This window comes from Opisthorchis viverrini (genome assembly GCF_000715545.1).
Source record: "Opisthorchis viverrini unplaced genomic scaffold opera_v5_202, whole genome shotgun sequence".
NCBI classification, from domain to species: domain Eukaryota; kingdom Metazoa; phylum Platyhelminthes; class Trematoda; order Opisthorchiida; family Opisthorchiidae; genus Opisthorchis; species Opisthorchis viverrini.
Window position 1 is genome coordinate 86,826 of NW_008751858.1, and position 15,625 is coordinate 102,450.

A 15,625-nucleotide genomic window follows, 5' to 3' on the forward strand; every position below is an offset into this window, starting at 1 on the left:
AAACCTTGGTGGTTGACCGTATCTCTCCCTAGCTTCATTCGGTGTCCAGTCTTACTCTGAAATTCCTTTGACTGCGAAAGATAAGCATACTGTCAATTTTGTGTTCATAATATAAATAACACTGTGTTTTAGTCAGACATCACACGTTGCCTCTAGCAGTTGAAAACAAGTTCTGGTGTTGCAACCTATTCCGACATGTTTTGCCGCGACTCCATTCATTCAACTGCTTCTGGTCTCATCCACTACGAAGGCTTGCCTGTTCATGCTAGGGCAACAGCAAAGTGTACGCCGTAAAAGTACAGACCCTTGTCACAAAATCGGGCGGGAATGATCGCACGAGAGATTCAGCTGAATCCCAGCTGAACTCTCATGCCTCAATAATTGCGATATTCGAGATGTCGGAGTAAATTTTTTTTTGAATGAAACTATTCTTAAGGTTACTGGGCATTGTTTGACAGCCCACGTTCTTCATGAACCTCATCAGGTAGGCGCAGTCCACAAGTTTCCGTCAACTTGAACCCATATTATAGGAAATTCACTTGCACACCAATTCGGTTCTAATGAAAGACTGAATTTAGCTCACATAGGTTGCGTAGTGACTAGTGATGATACTAATGATAACGACTAATGATGATACTCAACCACTCATTTAAGCTGGTGGACCGCATTTGACGTATTGCGGAAGAACCCAAGCTACTCTGTCATGTTTTCCATGATATGTCTCGGTTCGGCGCTAAAATATGCTGCAGTTTAACTGGTTTTGACGGGGCTGTTTGATCGATGGTGTGGGGAACTTCTGCCGTTCAGACGGAAGAGTTGGCGAGGTGACAGACTCCTCTTGTAATGATCTGTGGACTTTACGCATGTGCGTACCCGAACCCTACCCTGACGGCACGCAGCGTACGGACTGTGTTACGGGGAAACTATGCTAGGGTTTTTTAGGGTCACTCAAAGTGTAGCAGTCTGTGTGTGAGTTTCTACCGACATTGGACGACCAGCCCAATCTGACGACCGAATACTGGTAGCCAAATCGGTGTCAATTAGCTGATATTTGACTGGGGCGTGATATTTTCTTGCCCACGCTCAATGTGAGGATGTCAAGCGGTACAGGACAGCAATTCGCCAGCGCTCTAGTTGGAAGTTCGGGACTGACAGAGGGATGAAGTCAGTTTTTGGTGCTTCTGTGAGCCCTGAGACCACGCTGAAAGAAGGCACTGTCCTTCTAAACCAGCATGTCATTAGAGCGCGCCCCAGCCTTCGGTGTGACATTCATCCTCCGTGCGCTTGGTTTCTCGAAAATAGTTCCTCCGACGTTCTGCGAAACTTCTGAGTCCAGCTTTGCATAAACTACCCTACAAAAGTTGTCATCTCCCTGTTTATTTGCATGAGGGCCTCACTTTTGGAACTGAACCCAATGATTCCTCCTCGCTGATGTCACCATTCCTCCAAAAACCATCAGAATGGATTTTTTTCGGCACATTTCGTACATTCTTCTATTCGGCCTACTTAGTCATACCACTTTCTATCTATTTATTTGATCGGACTAAGGACAGACATTTGTTGGAGTTCAATTGTGGCACGACAAAAAATCAGTAAAGTCGACCAGCTTTAGAGGTTCATAATGCCTGAACATCGATGGCTTTTCACGCATTGACTGCGTATCGGCTGAAAAATCACATCAGATTCGATTGAGATATTGATCCTAGATTAAAGTAACTTGATCCCTTTGAATGCTTTCTCCTTCACAAAGGAAACCATACACAAGGTTGCTGAAAACTCTTCGACAGCCTACGATCGACTTCACCCTCCTTGGGGCTCATCAGGTAGGCGTAGTCCCCGAGTTTCCGTTCTACTTGAACCCATTCTCCTTCACTTTCTGGAAAGGTGGCCATTGTACAGTGTTCCATATTTGGACCTGTATTCATTTGACATACCTTATTGACGAGCTAATTTGATCATGATAGAGATTCACGCCCAAAACTCTTCATGTCGAGCATGCCCAACAATCACCTACATGAAACAGACGACCGGAAATGCCATCAATTAGATTTCCGCAAAAACGTTCCGTTGAACATGGTGAAGCGATATTTGAAGCTGACATTGATTAAATACACTTTCAATCGTATAATAAGTCACCCTGAAAGTGTTTCACAGGTGAGTACTATTAAACTTATGGAATTTTTACCACCTTGGGACAAGTGTCCAGAAACTGGTGCAGAGTACGCGTTCAATCTGTTCAATATTGGAGAACAAACCGCGTGATTCACGACTAATTTAGTTTGTGGCCGTTCATAGTACACATGATTGTAGTATAGGTATTCACACTCGTTTTTTCCTATTCATGGTTGCGTTCAAACATTTCAATGCAGTTTTACTAAAAAGCCGTCATGTTCCGGTCAAAATGGATACATCTTGATTGAGGTCTGTGAATTGAAGCATTCCACTGCGATGCCTCATAAAGATGTAAGTAACCACAGAAAACATCGCTATCCGCACGCGTAATGACTTTTCCGGACTAGGTTAAACTGATTGCACACACGTAAAGTTAACATGGATTACTACAAGCAGTGGACTTATTAATTCTTTTACATCCGCGGTACTTTTAGTTTGAGGAAAGACACCCGTATAACCGAAGCGTACTTATGCCCAAAGAACATAACCCCCAACGGATGATCGGGTGACCCTTGACTGGAGTTTGGATGAAATGCGGTTCGGAGCGGTAGGCACCTCAGAATTCACGCTATAGACTAGCATCATTGCTAACACCGATATTGCTACCTCTGATGACGATGCTTCCGTTGGTGCTCATCCAAGGAGCACAAAGCAGTTACCTGATATTTAGGTGTTTCGTGGAACAAGGGCAAAAAGACCACCATCAACTCCAGGGTTGATAAGCGTTGTCTAGGTTCACTTTAATGCCCAGTGGTTTACGCTAGATGGAAATCGACTCATAGGGTGAAAAGTGTTTCTCGGATGAGGAAGGCAAACCGGAACTATGACAAAACCAACAGATGAAGAATACTAGTTCATATGTGGTATCGTTTTGGCACATAGCTGCGGTGCAACTCCATGAGGTCCGAGATACTCTCAGGTTGCCCAGAGGCACTCGAAAAGCCAAACCTTTTGGTCAGTAGTTTTGCGTCACAACCACTGAACTTCCTCGGACTGAAGGACTGAAGAGTAGAAGCATGGCCGTAAAAAGCAAGTTATCGTAGGGGGAAACACCTCGTAGTGTCATTCGCTTGTCGCACCACACTGACTCCGCCTTTTGTTTGCGAGTTTATTTAATTTCCATGAACTATTGAAATAGTTCCATATAGAAGGCACCTCGCCGCTGCGTTTGCATGATGGATCCAGACTTTCATATATACAAACAGACAAGACCACCTCAGGGTTTTGGATTAATAGAAGGCTGTTGATTAGGTCCGAATAACTTGATTAGCCAGTAATTAGGAAATTCATATTTTCTGATAGAGGCCACATAGATTAGGACTTCACGTTTCAAGTGGACAAGCCCTGGGGTTGGTTCCGCGTACATACATATCATTATGTGATGTATACGAAAACAACTAACACTTTCTATCGTGGGTGATCGTCGGACATGTTTTTAACCCGGGCGATATAAAAGCCAGCAAAGATAATCAAACTGTGTCAGGTATAACATGTCTCCACACCAGTACCCCGAAAACGCTGAGGACTCTTGGACATCATACAACCCTGAAGGGGCGCCAGTTATCGAGAAGCACATCAAAGTGACGGTAGACTTCTCTTGTCTCTGAATTACTAGGGAGGCCCAACGACAGGATAATAGCGGAGTGCAAGACGCACTTTATCGAGGAGTTTCACTGAATTTTTTTCATTGACGGTGTCAGATGTCTAGCGTGCACACAACATTCTAGAGTGATGTAGTATCAGCCGACCAAGTAGAGGAAATACCAGAGGATGCCATCCAAATGGACCGATCGCGGACTAGTGTAGTCACATATCTGATGCAACTGGAAGAGACCGACCGGACAACGCATAATGACGAAAGGTAGAATAACTTGCTTGAAGACCCTTGTTAAATGAAACATTTCGATGCGCAGCCAACTATAGCTACCAGACTGACACCAAAAAGCATATCAAGAAAAATATTGAACATAAAGTTGTTGAATCAGAGGACACACACGCAAACAGGGGTGAGTAACTTCAACTACAGTGTGCAGCGCGAAAAAAAAACATTCCTGTGCACCAGTGTCGTAAATTATTTGTTTCCATCGGAGTTTGTGTTCTCGACGGCATACAGTAAACAATACACGTCAGAAGCAATGACTGCGCCGAAGTAGTCAAGGATGATTGTGATGATTCTGATGATGAAGCGAACAGTGCACTGTGCTGGTGGGTAGACAAAGGTATCGAGCCCGGGGCAATATTGCAGGGCAGGAAGCTAATCGTCATTTTCACGGCGATTCTGAAAAAGTGATGAGAATGGCAGGTAAAAATAACGTTAACTCAAATTATGGGTTGCAGTCAATATGGAAAGGGAAAACTGAGAAGAGGACGAAGTTTGCCTCATATATGGTTGTTTTGACACGCGCCTCGACACTATTTGCTGACTGTGAGCTAGACCCTTTTGGCATTGTCGTCAGGAGAATCACCGTTCAGTGAGACGTCCCGTGTGTGAATACGGACAGACAGGTGTTGGAGGATATGCAACAGTCCAAGACTAGCTCGGATCACGCGTGCTCATGAACACATGAGAACTTCCCTACGACATTATGTGCAGCTCTCCTCTTAGCTGACCTTTTGAGCGTTCTCACGGGGAAACAACTCATAACTAAATGCGTTTCTGCTACATAATGAATCAGGAAAACGCAGTTTGGTGGAATCATACACCTGACCCGAAGAGATTGGATCATGCAGCAGTATGACGGTTTGTGCACCTCAATGACCTATTGAGCTATACTAGGGAATGTATGTACGACGCTTACGGAGCCCCTTATACTAAGTTGGTCAAAGGTGGATTTTTGGCTAACAGTCTCCTGGTCCTTTAGGTTGGGGGTTCCACCAAGTGTGGCGACTTGTTCCTAAAATGTAGTGTTCTGGTAGTCCAACGTCAAACACAGCTGTCTCGAGCCCAGGCTTTGGATGAAGATGCTAATCGCCCCCTTACGGATGAGCGCCCTGACAGTATCCTAGCTCAGTGAAGCACCAGTGTTCTTCTCTGGCGTTGCTGTCAATGATGACGGTGATGTATAGATGAAACACCTGATGGCATCCAGTTTGATAAGGCAACGGCCGATAAGCTTGACATTTAAGTGAACGAACAACTGGTTGGTCTGACAACAACGCATGCCCATACAGGTTAACAGCGCACTGACTTCTCCTCGAAGGATGGTGAGATGTCCGCCGGCAATCCAACGGTCACCAACGAACGCATCCGAGATTGATAGCAAGCTTTTTGGCGTACAAAACCATGCCCTCGATTGTCATTGTCACTTCGTTGAAAAGTCTCGGCTACGAAGGTTGTTTACCCTTTAACAGACCTATACGACGGTGCGGTGGCACTGTTGTATAGCATAGCTGAAAACCTGAATCTCGACAAATAAGGCAAGTACTGAACTACTTTATCTACAGGTGGTCAAGGACGGAACCGAGACTGGATCTTGCTGCCGGTCATGCTTCATGGGCGGCGGCTACTGGGATATTCTTGGAGCCGATTCATCTTTTTTAGGTGAGCTGTCATGAAGTGTCTGTCAGAGTGGGAACTAGTCCAAAAAGGCTGTGATGGACGCCCATGTACCGAAAATACATCATCGCTAAAACGAGATGTTCAATCAATTGGAAAACGTTTGGGACCCGATCGGATGTCATGCTTCATGGGCGGCGGCTACTGGGATATTCTTGGAGCCGATTCATCTTTTTTAGGTGAGCTGTCATGAAGTGTCTGTCAGAGTGGGAACTAGTCCAAAAAGGCTGTGATGGACGCCCATGTACCGAAAATACATCATCGCTAAAACGAGATGTTCAATCAATTGGAAAACGTTTGGGACCCGATCGGATAGTCATGGTTTCAGAGAGGTTTGGTAAACAATAAATCCACCGACTGACAGACCACTGGTTGAGTCTAGGGGGGACGACAAAACCGTGATTTCACCCCCCTCCCCAGTCAGCTGTAACACCCTTTCGGTGCCTAGCTGTGACATCCAAAGGAAGCACGAGGGATGGGATACTGCCAGGTTGCCAAAGCCTAGATAGGGGAAGTCGAGAGGCAGAGGTCGGGCTCGAACCACAGAACTTCCGGTTAGTAGATTCGCGCTCTAACCACTTGAGCCATCCACGGACGGTGTGCAACACTTCGAGGGATAGCGATGCTAACCCCTGTGCTTATCGGTAACCATAAACAACAAAGGAGCAGTGGACTCTCCAGATATCTGGCCTCACCAAAAGGCATATGGGCTGCAACTGAAGCTATCGCCTTCCAGTAGCACAACATGGAACTCTGATTCCACGTATCATCTTGCTATTTTGTGGACTAGGCTCCTAAGCAAAAGCTTCTGCGGTCCTATGAGCCCTTTACTTTGGGCAATCGGGAAGTAGCATGCTAATTGACAAACTTTCCACATTATACTGATAGATGCATACACATAAGAATGAAACGACAAATCGAAAGAAAAATCGTCAGGTTATGGACATAACTGGGGAAAGTTCAGTAACAAATATACCCGTTACGTCTACCGGCCAGCCAATGAGGAAACGCCGTCGTCTTGCGACCCAAGACTCGAGTAAAGTGGATTTCTTTCAAAGTTCACACCCTTAGACCGATCGGGCAAAAAGCCGCATTATCTACCAATTTGGAGCCTTGGAATCGACGTTTGTGTATTTCTTCTGAAGCTGATATCTCCTAACACCGTAGTGTCCAGTTCACACCCACTGGCGGAACAGAAGACAAAGGGACTATATGACGATTGCACGGAAGCATCTCATGGCTAAGAGGTGAGCAGGTAGTCCAAACGACCACCTGATGTTACAATAGATTCACAGTGAAAGCCCAGCTGCTTTCGGATTGAACGGTTCATCTACCGTCGGTTCCCAATGTTAGGAGGACTGCTTCCAAACGAACAAATCTACTTTTCTAACGATTGCCTTGTCTACTGCCGCACCCTTTGCCCTATTGGCCAGTTATACTTTCTATGCACTATCGGATTTATCGCTCCCCAAGTTCGCCCGATATATATATATATATACGACGTTGCTCTCGCTGTAATTCGCCTTTGGTTGAGACAGTAAAAGCCCTTCTCTGAAGGTATGGTCTTCTCCATGCGCTATGAGTGGTGGGGCTCGCATCATAGCTGGGGATTTGTGCGCCGTTCTCAGGTCGCGTATGGCCGTTGATCGTACCCGCTTCCGTACATGACACACATCTTATAGGGCTGTTAGCTATTTTTATATTCTGGTTCAGTTGAATTCCATATCACGGAACGATCCACTTGTTTGCAGTATAACTCCCTCGAAGTTGTTTTCTCCATGCCGATGAACTGACCACACTGATACATCATAGAGGATGTAACACACAATTAACACCCGACAACAGCCACATTCGTGTTGCAATATCACTTTGATGGGCTATCTTTACGGGGTGCGGGAAAACCCTAAATGTAGCTCAATTTAACAAACCGGTAGGCTAACACCACTGAGAACACTTTCAAGTGCAACGAGGCTGGTAACCTCAAAAGGATCTACACACGAGTTCCAGAGTCCTTGAGACCCCCACAGCACGCTTTGGTTAAATGAACGGCCGTTGTACCGAAATATAACGGTGTCTGATAACATCATAATGTGGGAAAAGGAAACGGACACTCACTCGCTTGGAGTTCAATATAATTAGGAGATGGCGGAAAAGCTCCACGAAGTCGACAAACAGGTCTAATGTATGCCTGAAACAAAAAATAAGGTAATAAGTACCGTAGGATTTTATAACAACATACTGGGTTAGTGCTGGAAGAACGGAAGAGCAAAATCGCAGGTGAGGGCAGTGAAAAAACATGAGAGCCAAGTGAGCCACATCATCGTGTGCCTGAACATAGGGGGTTGGTAACCAGAAAACCCGCACCACTCACATTCACCTAGCAGCTTGTACTGTCGTAAATGGGTACCGACCTGGGTACCAACTGGTTCGCCACTATCCACCCGCAGATTGGGTGATCGTTGTTTTCGTTCATGCAACCATGGCTGATCCACAACGGTACAGATTGTTGTCAACAAAAGTGTACTACTGCAGTTTGTGCAAAAAATACGTGAATCAACCGATCCTCCTATGTGTTCAACAAGATAATTTAATCTGAGAGAACACGTTACTCATAACGGCAGTGAAGCATCAGTGCCAACACTGATGTTGCTGTCTTTGATGATGATGATGACTCACAACGTTTATTGTGACCGAAGCTTTGTGTGTTCTTTAGTGATCAAGTAGAAATAAGGTGGGGACGAATTCGCGCCGGCTGAAAGCGGACGGAATTAGAAAGCAAACAGTCGCGCAGCGAAGGATAGACTTGAGCTCACTGATGCAGACGATAGAGAGAAGACATGAAGTAATGAGTGAGGAGGAAGCCTAAGGGATGACTGGGCGACTAATCTGACTATACGACTAGGTCTTGTCTAATAGTGTCCCGCCAAAGAGTCATCCTATTCTAAGGTCACCGGTTAAGTTTTGGCATATTACTAAACATAACCCTAGTTATCCAGTAACAACATATAACCTTGAGAATAAAATCTGACTGAGATCGGGCTTTGAGGAACTTGGCAACGGCGCAATCCTTGGAAGTTTCTGTAGGTTGCATGCACAAAGGGGATGCAGTTGAATGGTGTTTCTGACATTCGGTTCACTTACCAAATGAAGTCTGTATCACCACATTTGCGCTTCTCGACGATCATCTGCGTGTCAAACACAACGAATCCACAGAAAAGCATCAGTCCAATATACAATTCGGCTTGGTAGATGGCGGGAGAACGCATGAATAGATTCATGAAGCTGAAGGTGGCCAACATGCTCATCGCAGACATGAGCAAAGCTGAAACAAGGGGATACACATGACAATGGTTAGTAAAGTAAACCCCAAATCAAGGGAACTGTTTCTGTGTGAGGCATGGACTCCCTGCTATCATGTAGTTGTGTATCACCTAATCTACAAAAGACACGCTCCAGAAATTCCTGGGGGTAGTCAGCATTAAATATAGTTACGCTCTCCTGGTGGAAAGACTTTCGTCCAACCTTTTTTCTCCCTACTTCAACTGACTACCCATCCTCACAAATCCGTTGACTTGCCAGAAAGCATCAAGAGGACTTTGCATCATTTTATTCCTCTCGACGCTCTATCTAACCCATCTGTTTCAAAACTTTATCCCCTTCGTTTGTAAATCTTTTCGTGTATTGACTGGCCGAAAACAGACCCAACAGAATTGGGTGATCGGGTTCAGTGCTTTTCCGTCAGGAAAGAAAACTTTAGGTTCTGTGATCCACTGCCAATAAACCTAAAGATACTTTATCTTAAGCTAAGGAATCTGATAGAAATTGGATATCCTCAGTGCTCACCTTGAGGGTTTCTCTCGCCTTACCGCAACGTGCATGCGAGTGGGGATGTCCCACGAAGCAGGCTTCTTTTGTTCATTTAACCTAATTCTAAAGCAACACAAAACACCTCACAACGACCACTGTAGAAAGGAACTCTCTGTATTGAAACTCAACATCCTGTCATGACGGATTTTTGTAACCTGCTCCTCGAAAAACCCAGCTACCAGTTGTCTAATCAATGCACCCTGACATGTGTCTTCCATATCTTTTCTAGAAGCGTTGATGACCATAGGTTTAGCTTTCATATTATGACAAACTAGTAGTGGATATGAACGGCCATATTGAGCAGTAGCAGTGCCTCACCCGACGTTTCTGGAGGGAAACACACCTGCATTCCAAACAGCGAAATAGACTCAGTATTCTATAGCATACATGTCATTCTACACCAAACTGTCGAGTAGCTCCGACCCATGAGATGACTCAGTGGCTAGCGCGCAAATTTACTAACCGGAATGTTCGTGGTTCGAACCTGACCTCTGACTCTTACTCTAGCGGAGCATCGGTGTTGATGCCATGCTGTTGATGACATGAACTCGTCATTCTTTCATTCTAGTTTAACGACCGTTGACTTTTCTGCGATTGTACGGGCTATATGAAAGAAACTGCTTACATTGAAACGGAGAGCATTAATCCAGCGAATACAACCGGAATTCGCCGGCGAAACGCATAAAAAAGCTACTGGGTTAATTGGTGAAGACTTACCACCAAGGTAGAGATAGTACCGTTTCCGTGTGAACAGCGAGGCCAATGAGAAGGAGACGAAGATGACGGCAGCACCAAGCAGAGCCGTTGGAATGGTTTCGGGGTTAATGATTGAAACCACACGAAGAAGTGGACCAAATCCAAGGCCTGCAACGAAAACATAGGAACTACTAACATGGGCTTGCCACAAAAAATGACGAAATGGTGGGACTAAATGATAAAAAACACTGAACAGAAACCGGTTACAGCTAACGAACAGCATGTGCAGAGTTCACAGTTGGTAACGATCACATACCTAAAACACTGAACAAGAAATTTCAAAAACAAGTGAGGCATCGGAGTAAGGGGAGGTCCCCATCAGGGTCACTTTGACCGGACAAAAAGTAATGCATATGCTCTGACTTCGGGTAAGCTTCAGTAAAGCCCCTCTACAGAGACCGCTTGTAGAAACGGTGCAAAACGTCGGAAAGCATGTACAGCAGCAAAACACGGTGTTTTGCGCAAGTACTGCTACCAACAATGGTAGTGATCAGCCACTGGGTGAGGGTGTGGAATACCCTGCACAGAAATGACACCAAAAAATGTATGTAGACAGACCGCCGTTGGGCGGACTGCACGTTCTTGCTGGGAGCCGAACACATTTAGTCAAGAACTTATTTGATTAGATCACAAATCTTAGACACTGACATGATAGGCAACCTACAATTCTAAATTAATGGTTGTATAGCATGCCAGAGCGTATCCATTGTATGCTTCATTTGATTACGCACCTTGACGTCCAGCTAAACTATCCCATTAAAGTGTAAAGTAACGTGTAGCTGACCACTTTATGATTACCCAATAGAAATGGTTGTAATAATCGTCCTTGTCTCATAAAGGGCTGTCTGAAGCCACTGTGCCTTTTGATATACTATAGTGGGCGATATAGGAAGCCAAGAAACGACACAGAGTTGCACCACCGTTCAGCAAGTCACAACATATGTCCAACCTTGATGCCCAATGAGTTAAGTAGTCTAACTCAACGAACGGTTATGTAGCCCTACAGCCCCACAATTTGGGTGACCCTGAGTCTGAAAAATGCTCCGGTACGTGGTATTTCCCAACAAAAGTCTGATAATAACTGCATTTGTAACGGGAGATCCTCTGAATGGAGGCACATTTTAGTTGAGTTCTCAAGAAGGTGAAGTGCCATATTTCAGTATTATACCAAGTGTTGTTCCACTATTTTGTCGTACAAAATTTGAGTGAAATACGGATGAACACGGTATGTCAGAAGCACTCGTCCACGTGTGCTCACGAAGCCGATTTTGTCACGGTGTGAAAGTTGTCCAGATCTACCCCAGGTGAAAGGGCCGAAGATCTGACTGACCAGCATAGCAACGTCATGTCGTTCCCTGTCATCTAGTGACGGAAGAATAATTCACACAACCTAACGGAAGAAAAATTCACTCAAGATATTGGACATCGGAGGTATAGATATTTTGTTGATGCAAGCTGGACAGTCCGAATTTCGACCAACAGTGCTAGTGGCCCAAGTGTTTTTGCTAAACTGGCAAAACTACTTCAAGTAAGAAGTTTCTTAACATTGTGATGTTTCCGGAAGTTTACTCTAACGGAAGACTGTCATGGAGGAATTTCATACCGCCCAAACCGGTCATCCCAAAAGTGGCTCCTTGAGGAAAAGGAGCGTTTTCAGATGCTCTGCACCAGAATAAGAAAGTGCGGTCCATGAATCTCACCTCGGGCTGCTTATTCGAGGGAAGTCGCGTATGGTGGATGACCAGAGAACGAATTTCTCTACAGGAACCGAAACGCTATAAATGGAAACCGTTAAACTGGAGACAAAGTGGGTAGTAGTATTAGTAGTAGGAATTTCGCCGAAGAACGTAGCTAATACGAACGTTCCTGCTACCAGTTATCCACGGCAGATTGAGCGTAATCGCCGAGAACCGAAGCAAAGCTACTGCCGAAAACGATGATGTCCCATTAGTTACTCATCATCTGGCAGGGCCCAAAACCATAGCTCAGCGTATATAAAATCTCGTGGCACCAATAAGTGGCATGCAGTCATTTCATTATTTGAGGGCGTCTTAACACCGACTGAAAAAAACTAATCAGCGAAAGAGAAGGCGTATGAGGATACAAAACTTGAGAAACACAAGCATCAAGTCGATGAGTCAGTTTGCCCCAATTCAGCGAAAATTCTACGAAAAATTTTGCATCATACTGATTTTTAAAACTGACTCGATACAGCGCTCCAACAACCAATTCACTTCACTTGGATAGGCAAGTTAGGAGGAACTCTTTAAGAGTTATCCTGGTCCCAGTATGGATTGCGTAAAAATTGAAAACGACGTGCTGTATGAACCAACGGACGTACCTGTGCTGAATGCGAATAAAAAGAATGCAAAAAGACGTGCGCTGAGCGATTCCGTCGAATGAGGTGTGAAGTAGATGTAGAGACTTGAACCGAGGGTTGTAATGAATGACAATACCATCAACATCGTGGTCATCGACTAAAGGAAAAAAGAATAAATGAAACTGGGATTAGAGGTCTAGTTTTGGTAACGATAAAAACTTCGCAACTTAGCCGAAAATATAACGAGCTTAGTCGCCAAATATACAGACTGAACCATTCGGAGTGGTTGACAAAAGCAACCAGTCGGAAAGAAACAAGAAAGCAACCTGATGCTTTGACGATTTAGTAGTCAATCATACCTTAGTATATTTGCATTATATCGAAACTCATTATGACGGTAGTTCAGACAACCGGGTTTTTGCAAGGACATTCGCCGCTTCAAACTCATACATACAGTCCTGCACAACAGCCGACGATCAAACCATCGTTCCTAAAAGATACACTCAGCCGGTTTCGGCGTATTATGGCCAAACAGGCATGAGTGAAAAACCCTCTGTGCGAAACTTTAGCAGTTTAACCCAAACGAATAGATCCTATCGTGAATTTTGATGACGAAACCACCGAGTGCATGGAACACTCATTCGCTGCTCAATCGGACGTACGTAGAAGTCTCATATACGATCCAATTTTCCCAAAAGTACAGCTGCCCGCAGAGATGTAATGGTCCAGATAATCAATGTCTGTCATTCATGCTGTCAGTTTCAATTTGAATACATCATCATGATCACGTTAATCGCCATCATTGTTGTGATCCCTTTCCACCCTTCTGGTCAAGTCATGCGTTGTCCACCTCGGGGTTTGCGCCGTGCTGAGAGATGTAATGGTCCAGATAATCAATGTCTGTCATTCATGCTGTCAGTTTCAATTTGAATACATCATCATGATCACGTTAATCGCCATCATTGTTGTGATCCCTTTCACACCCTTCTGTCAAGTCATGCGTTGTCCACCTCGGGGTTTGCGCCGTGCTGAAGGAGGCGCGTGCGAAACTTGACCATCGGACCTGAGGACATTAGACGGATTCAAACGTTCGATGTTGTATTCGCAGTATAAGAGCCAGCTGTAACACACTCGCAGTGAAATGTTGCGTACGCGAGTACTTGGTCATGAACCACAACCACTAGAACAGCAAGTGAAACCAAGTTGTTCAAAACGTTTGGAACATGTACTAAAATACTCAACTGCTCCGAATAAAAGAAAGCATTTTTAAATCTGAACACCTGCTGGAGAGATAATGGATGCCGACGCTCGTGAAAAGGAAAAATATATCCGAAAAGGACTACAGCGGCTTTCCCCAATCATGGAAGCGAAACCACAGGACCTGAAAAGAAGTCAGCTAATCATACCATAACCTCACATTAGTTCTCCGTCAAGATGGCAGTAAAACAGTTCCTTCCAAGAAGGGTATAGATGTAAGCCAGGTAGGCGCTATATCACCGGATACATCTGCGGAGATAGATGAAGACTGTGGCTTTCGAGGACTGTGTCAACAAGAACATAGCCTAAAGAGCGCAGTGCATGGTTACTGCCTGCACTCAAGTAAGGTCTGAAGCTCACAACCTTTACACGGAAGTAACATGGTTGACTGGGGTATGTAAACATCATATAAACGCCGTCCGAGCGAACGGACAGGGAAAACAATATGGAGATTAGATGAAAAACTAGACCAGAGCCGAACCATATGCACAGGAAAGCGAGTTAAGTGTACTTTACGGAGACTGATGACTCCCAAACTTAAGTTGGAGGAAGTCCATCTATTCATGAGGCAACTGGAACAACGGGACGACAGTAACTGCGTGGAATCAGGAAGGGGATACGAGGCCTCAAGTCAGTGATGAGTGCCGGCATGTATCCTTGGATGGGTAAGAACACACATACTGCGTGTCGCCATACCGTACTCAAAAGAGAGAATGAAGTTTATCGTGTGTGCCGAGAAACATGGATATGGACCTATCTACACACTGCAAACGCCCACAGAATGTGTGAAGAGAAAACCAGTAGGGAAGGCTGCTTTGTCCACTGCTCGACCAATTTCGGATGTGCGGAAATGGCGAACTTGAGAGTGCAAGGGAGTTTCGTATGTGCATTCATGAAGAAAATTGGCATAGTTTCCTATTAGCCCAGTTGAGATGCCTTTCAAAGGTTCGTTCTCAGTATAAAATAGGAGCCAGATATGAAGCACACAGGACCTGGGTCACGCGCAATGGATACAGATAACGGATAGCGTTTAAAGGTGGGTAGGTTCAGTATGTTGTATACTCATTCATGCCACAGCAAAAGACTGGAGATGAAAATGAACTTAACCCCCCTTAAACCACACAAACAAGCTGTGCACAGCGGCTCACGACATAGATCTGCTGGCATAGTTTCAGTAAATGAAGGGATTCCGGGACTAGAAGGCTTTTCGGGCATATATAATGATCAAAAGGCTAGTGGCTGTAATTTACACCAGGAACGAACTTAGTATGCCATCCACTCAGGCGCTTGACACCAGCCAGGGGCAAGCCTTTAAACCGTGACTAGTGTCTGTCAGACAAAGACGCACAACCGAAGATGTTCAACCCTTGCCGGCTATCCATCATCATCATCATCATCATCGACAGCATGACATCAGTGTTCAACACCGATGCTTCACTGCCATATAAACATGACTTATTTGAAAGCCTTATTGTAAAGAAAAAAGGTGGACGGGGGAGGTACTTAGTGCTAGCTTAACACAATCATTCCGAGGTAACTACACCTCCATTCACTCAGGCAATCTGGATAGAAACTGACAACAACGCCACTGATATCGGTTGGCAGCCATATCTTGTAGTGCCTCCAACCAGACACAGTGAGGATCACGCCGTCCCCATCCTGGAAGGCGAGTAGCACCGACAGCACCCAGAAGTTCC

At 45.0% G+C, this 15,625-nt stretch overlaps 1 protein-coding gene across 1 annotated transcript in view; it reads right to left on the reverse strand.

The window, feature by feature from the left end:
- Nucleotides 1-3,864: 3,864 nt before the first annotated feature.
- Nucleotides 3,865-15,625, reverse strand: part of T265_08100 (hypothetical protein) — a gene marked incomplete at both ends in the record, with an annotated part of 18,098 nt that continues 6,337 nt past the window's right edge. The window contains 5 exons of the mRNA XM_009173807.1: nt 3,865-4,450; nt 7,844-7,916; nt 8,870-9,050; nt 10,313-10,459; nt 12,693-12,828. Coding sequence (XP_009172071.1) covers nt 4,427-4,450; nt 7,844-7,916; nt 8,870-9,050; nt 10,313-10,459; nt 12,693-12,828 — 561 coding nt within the window. The remainder of the gene's footprint in view (nt 4,451-7,843; nt 7,917-8,869; nt 9,051-10,312; nt 10,460-12,692; nt 12,829-15,625) is intronic.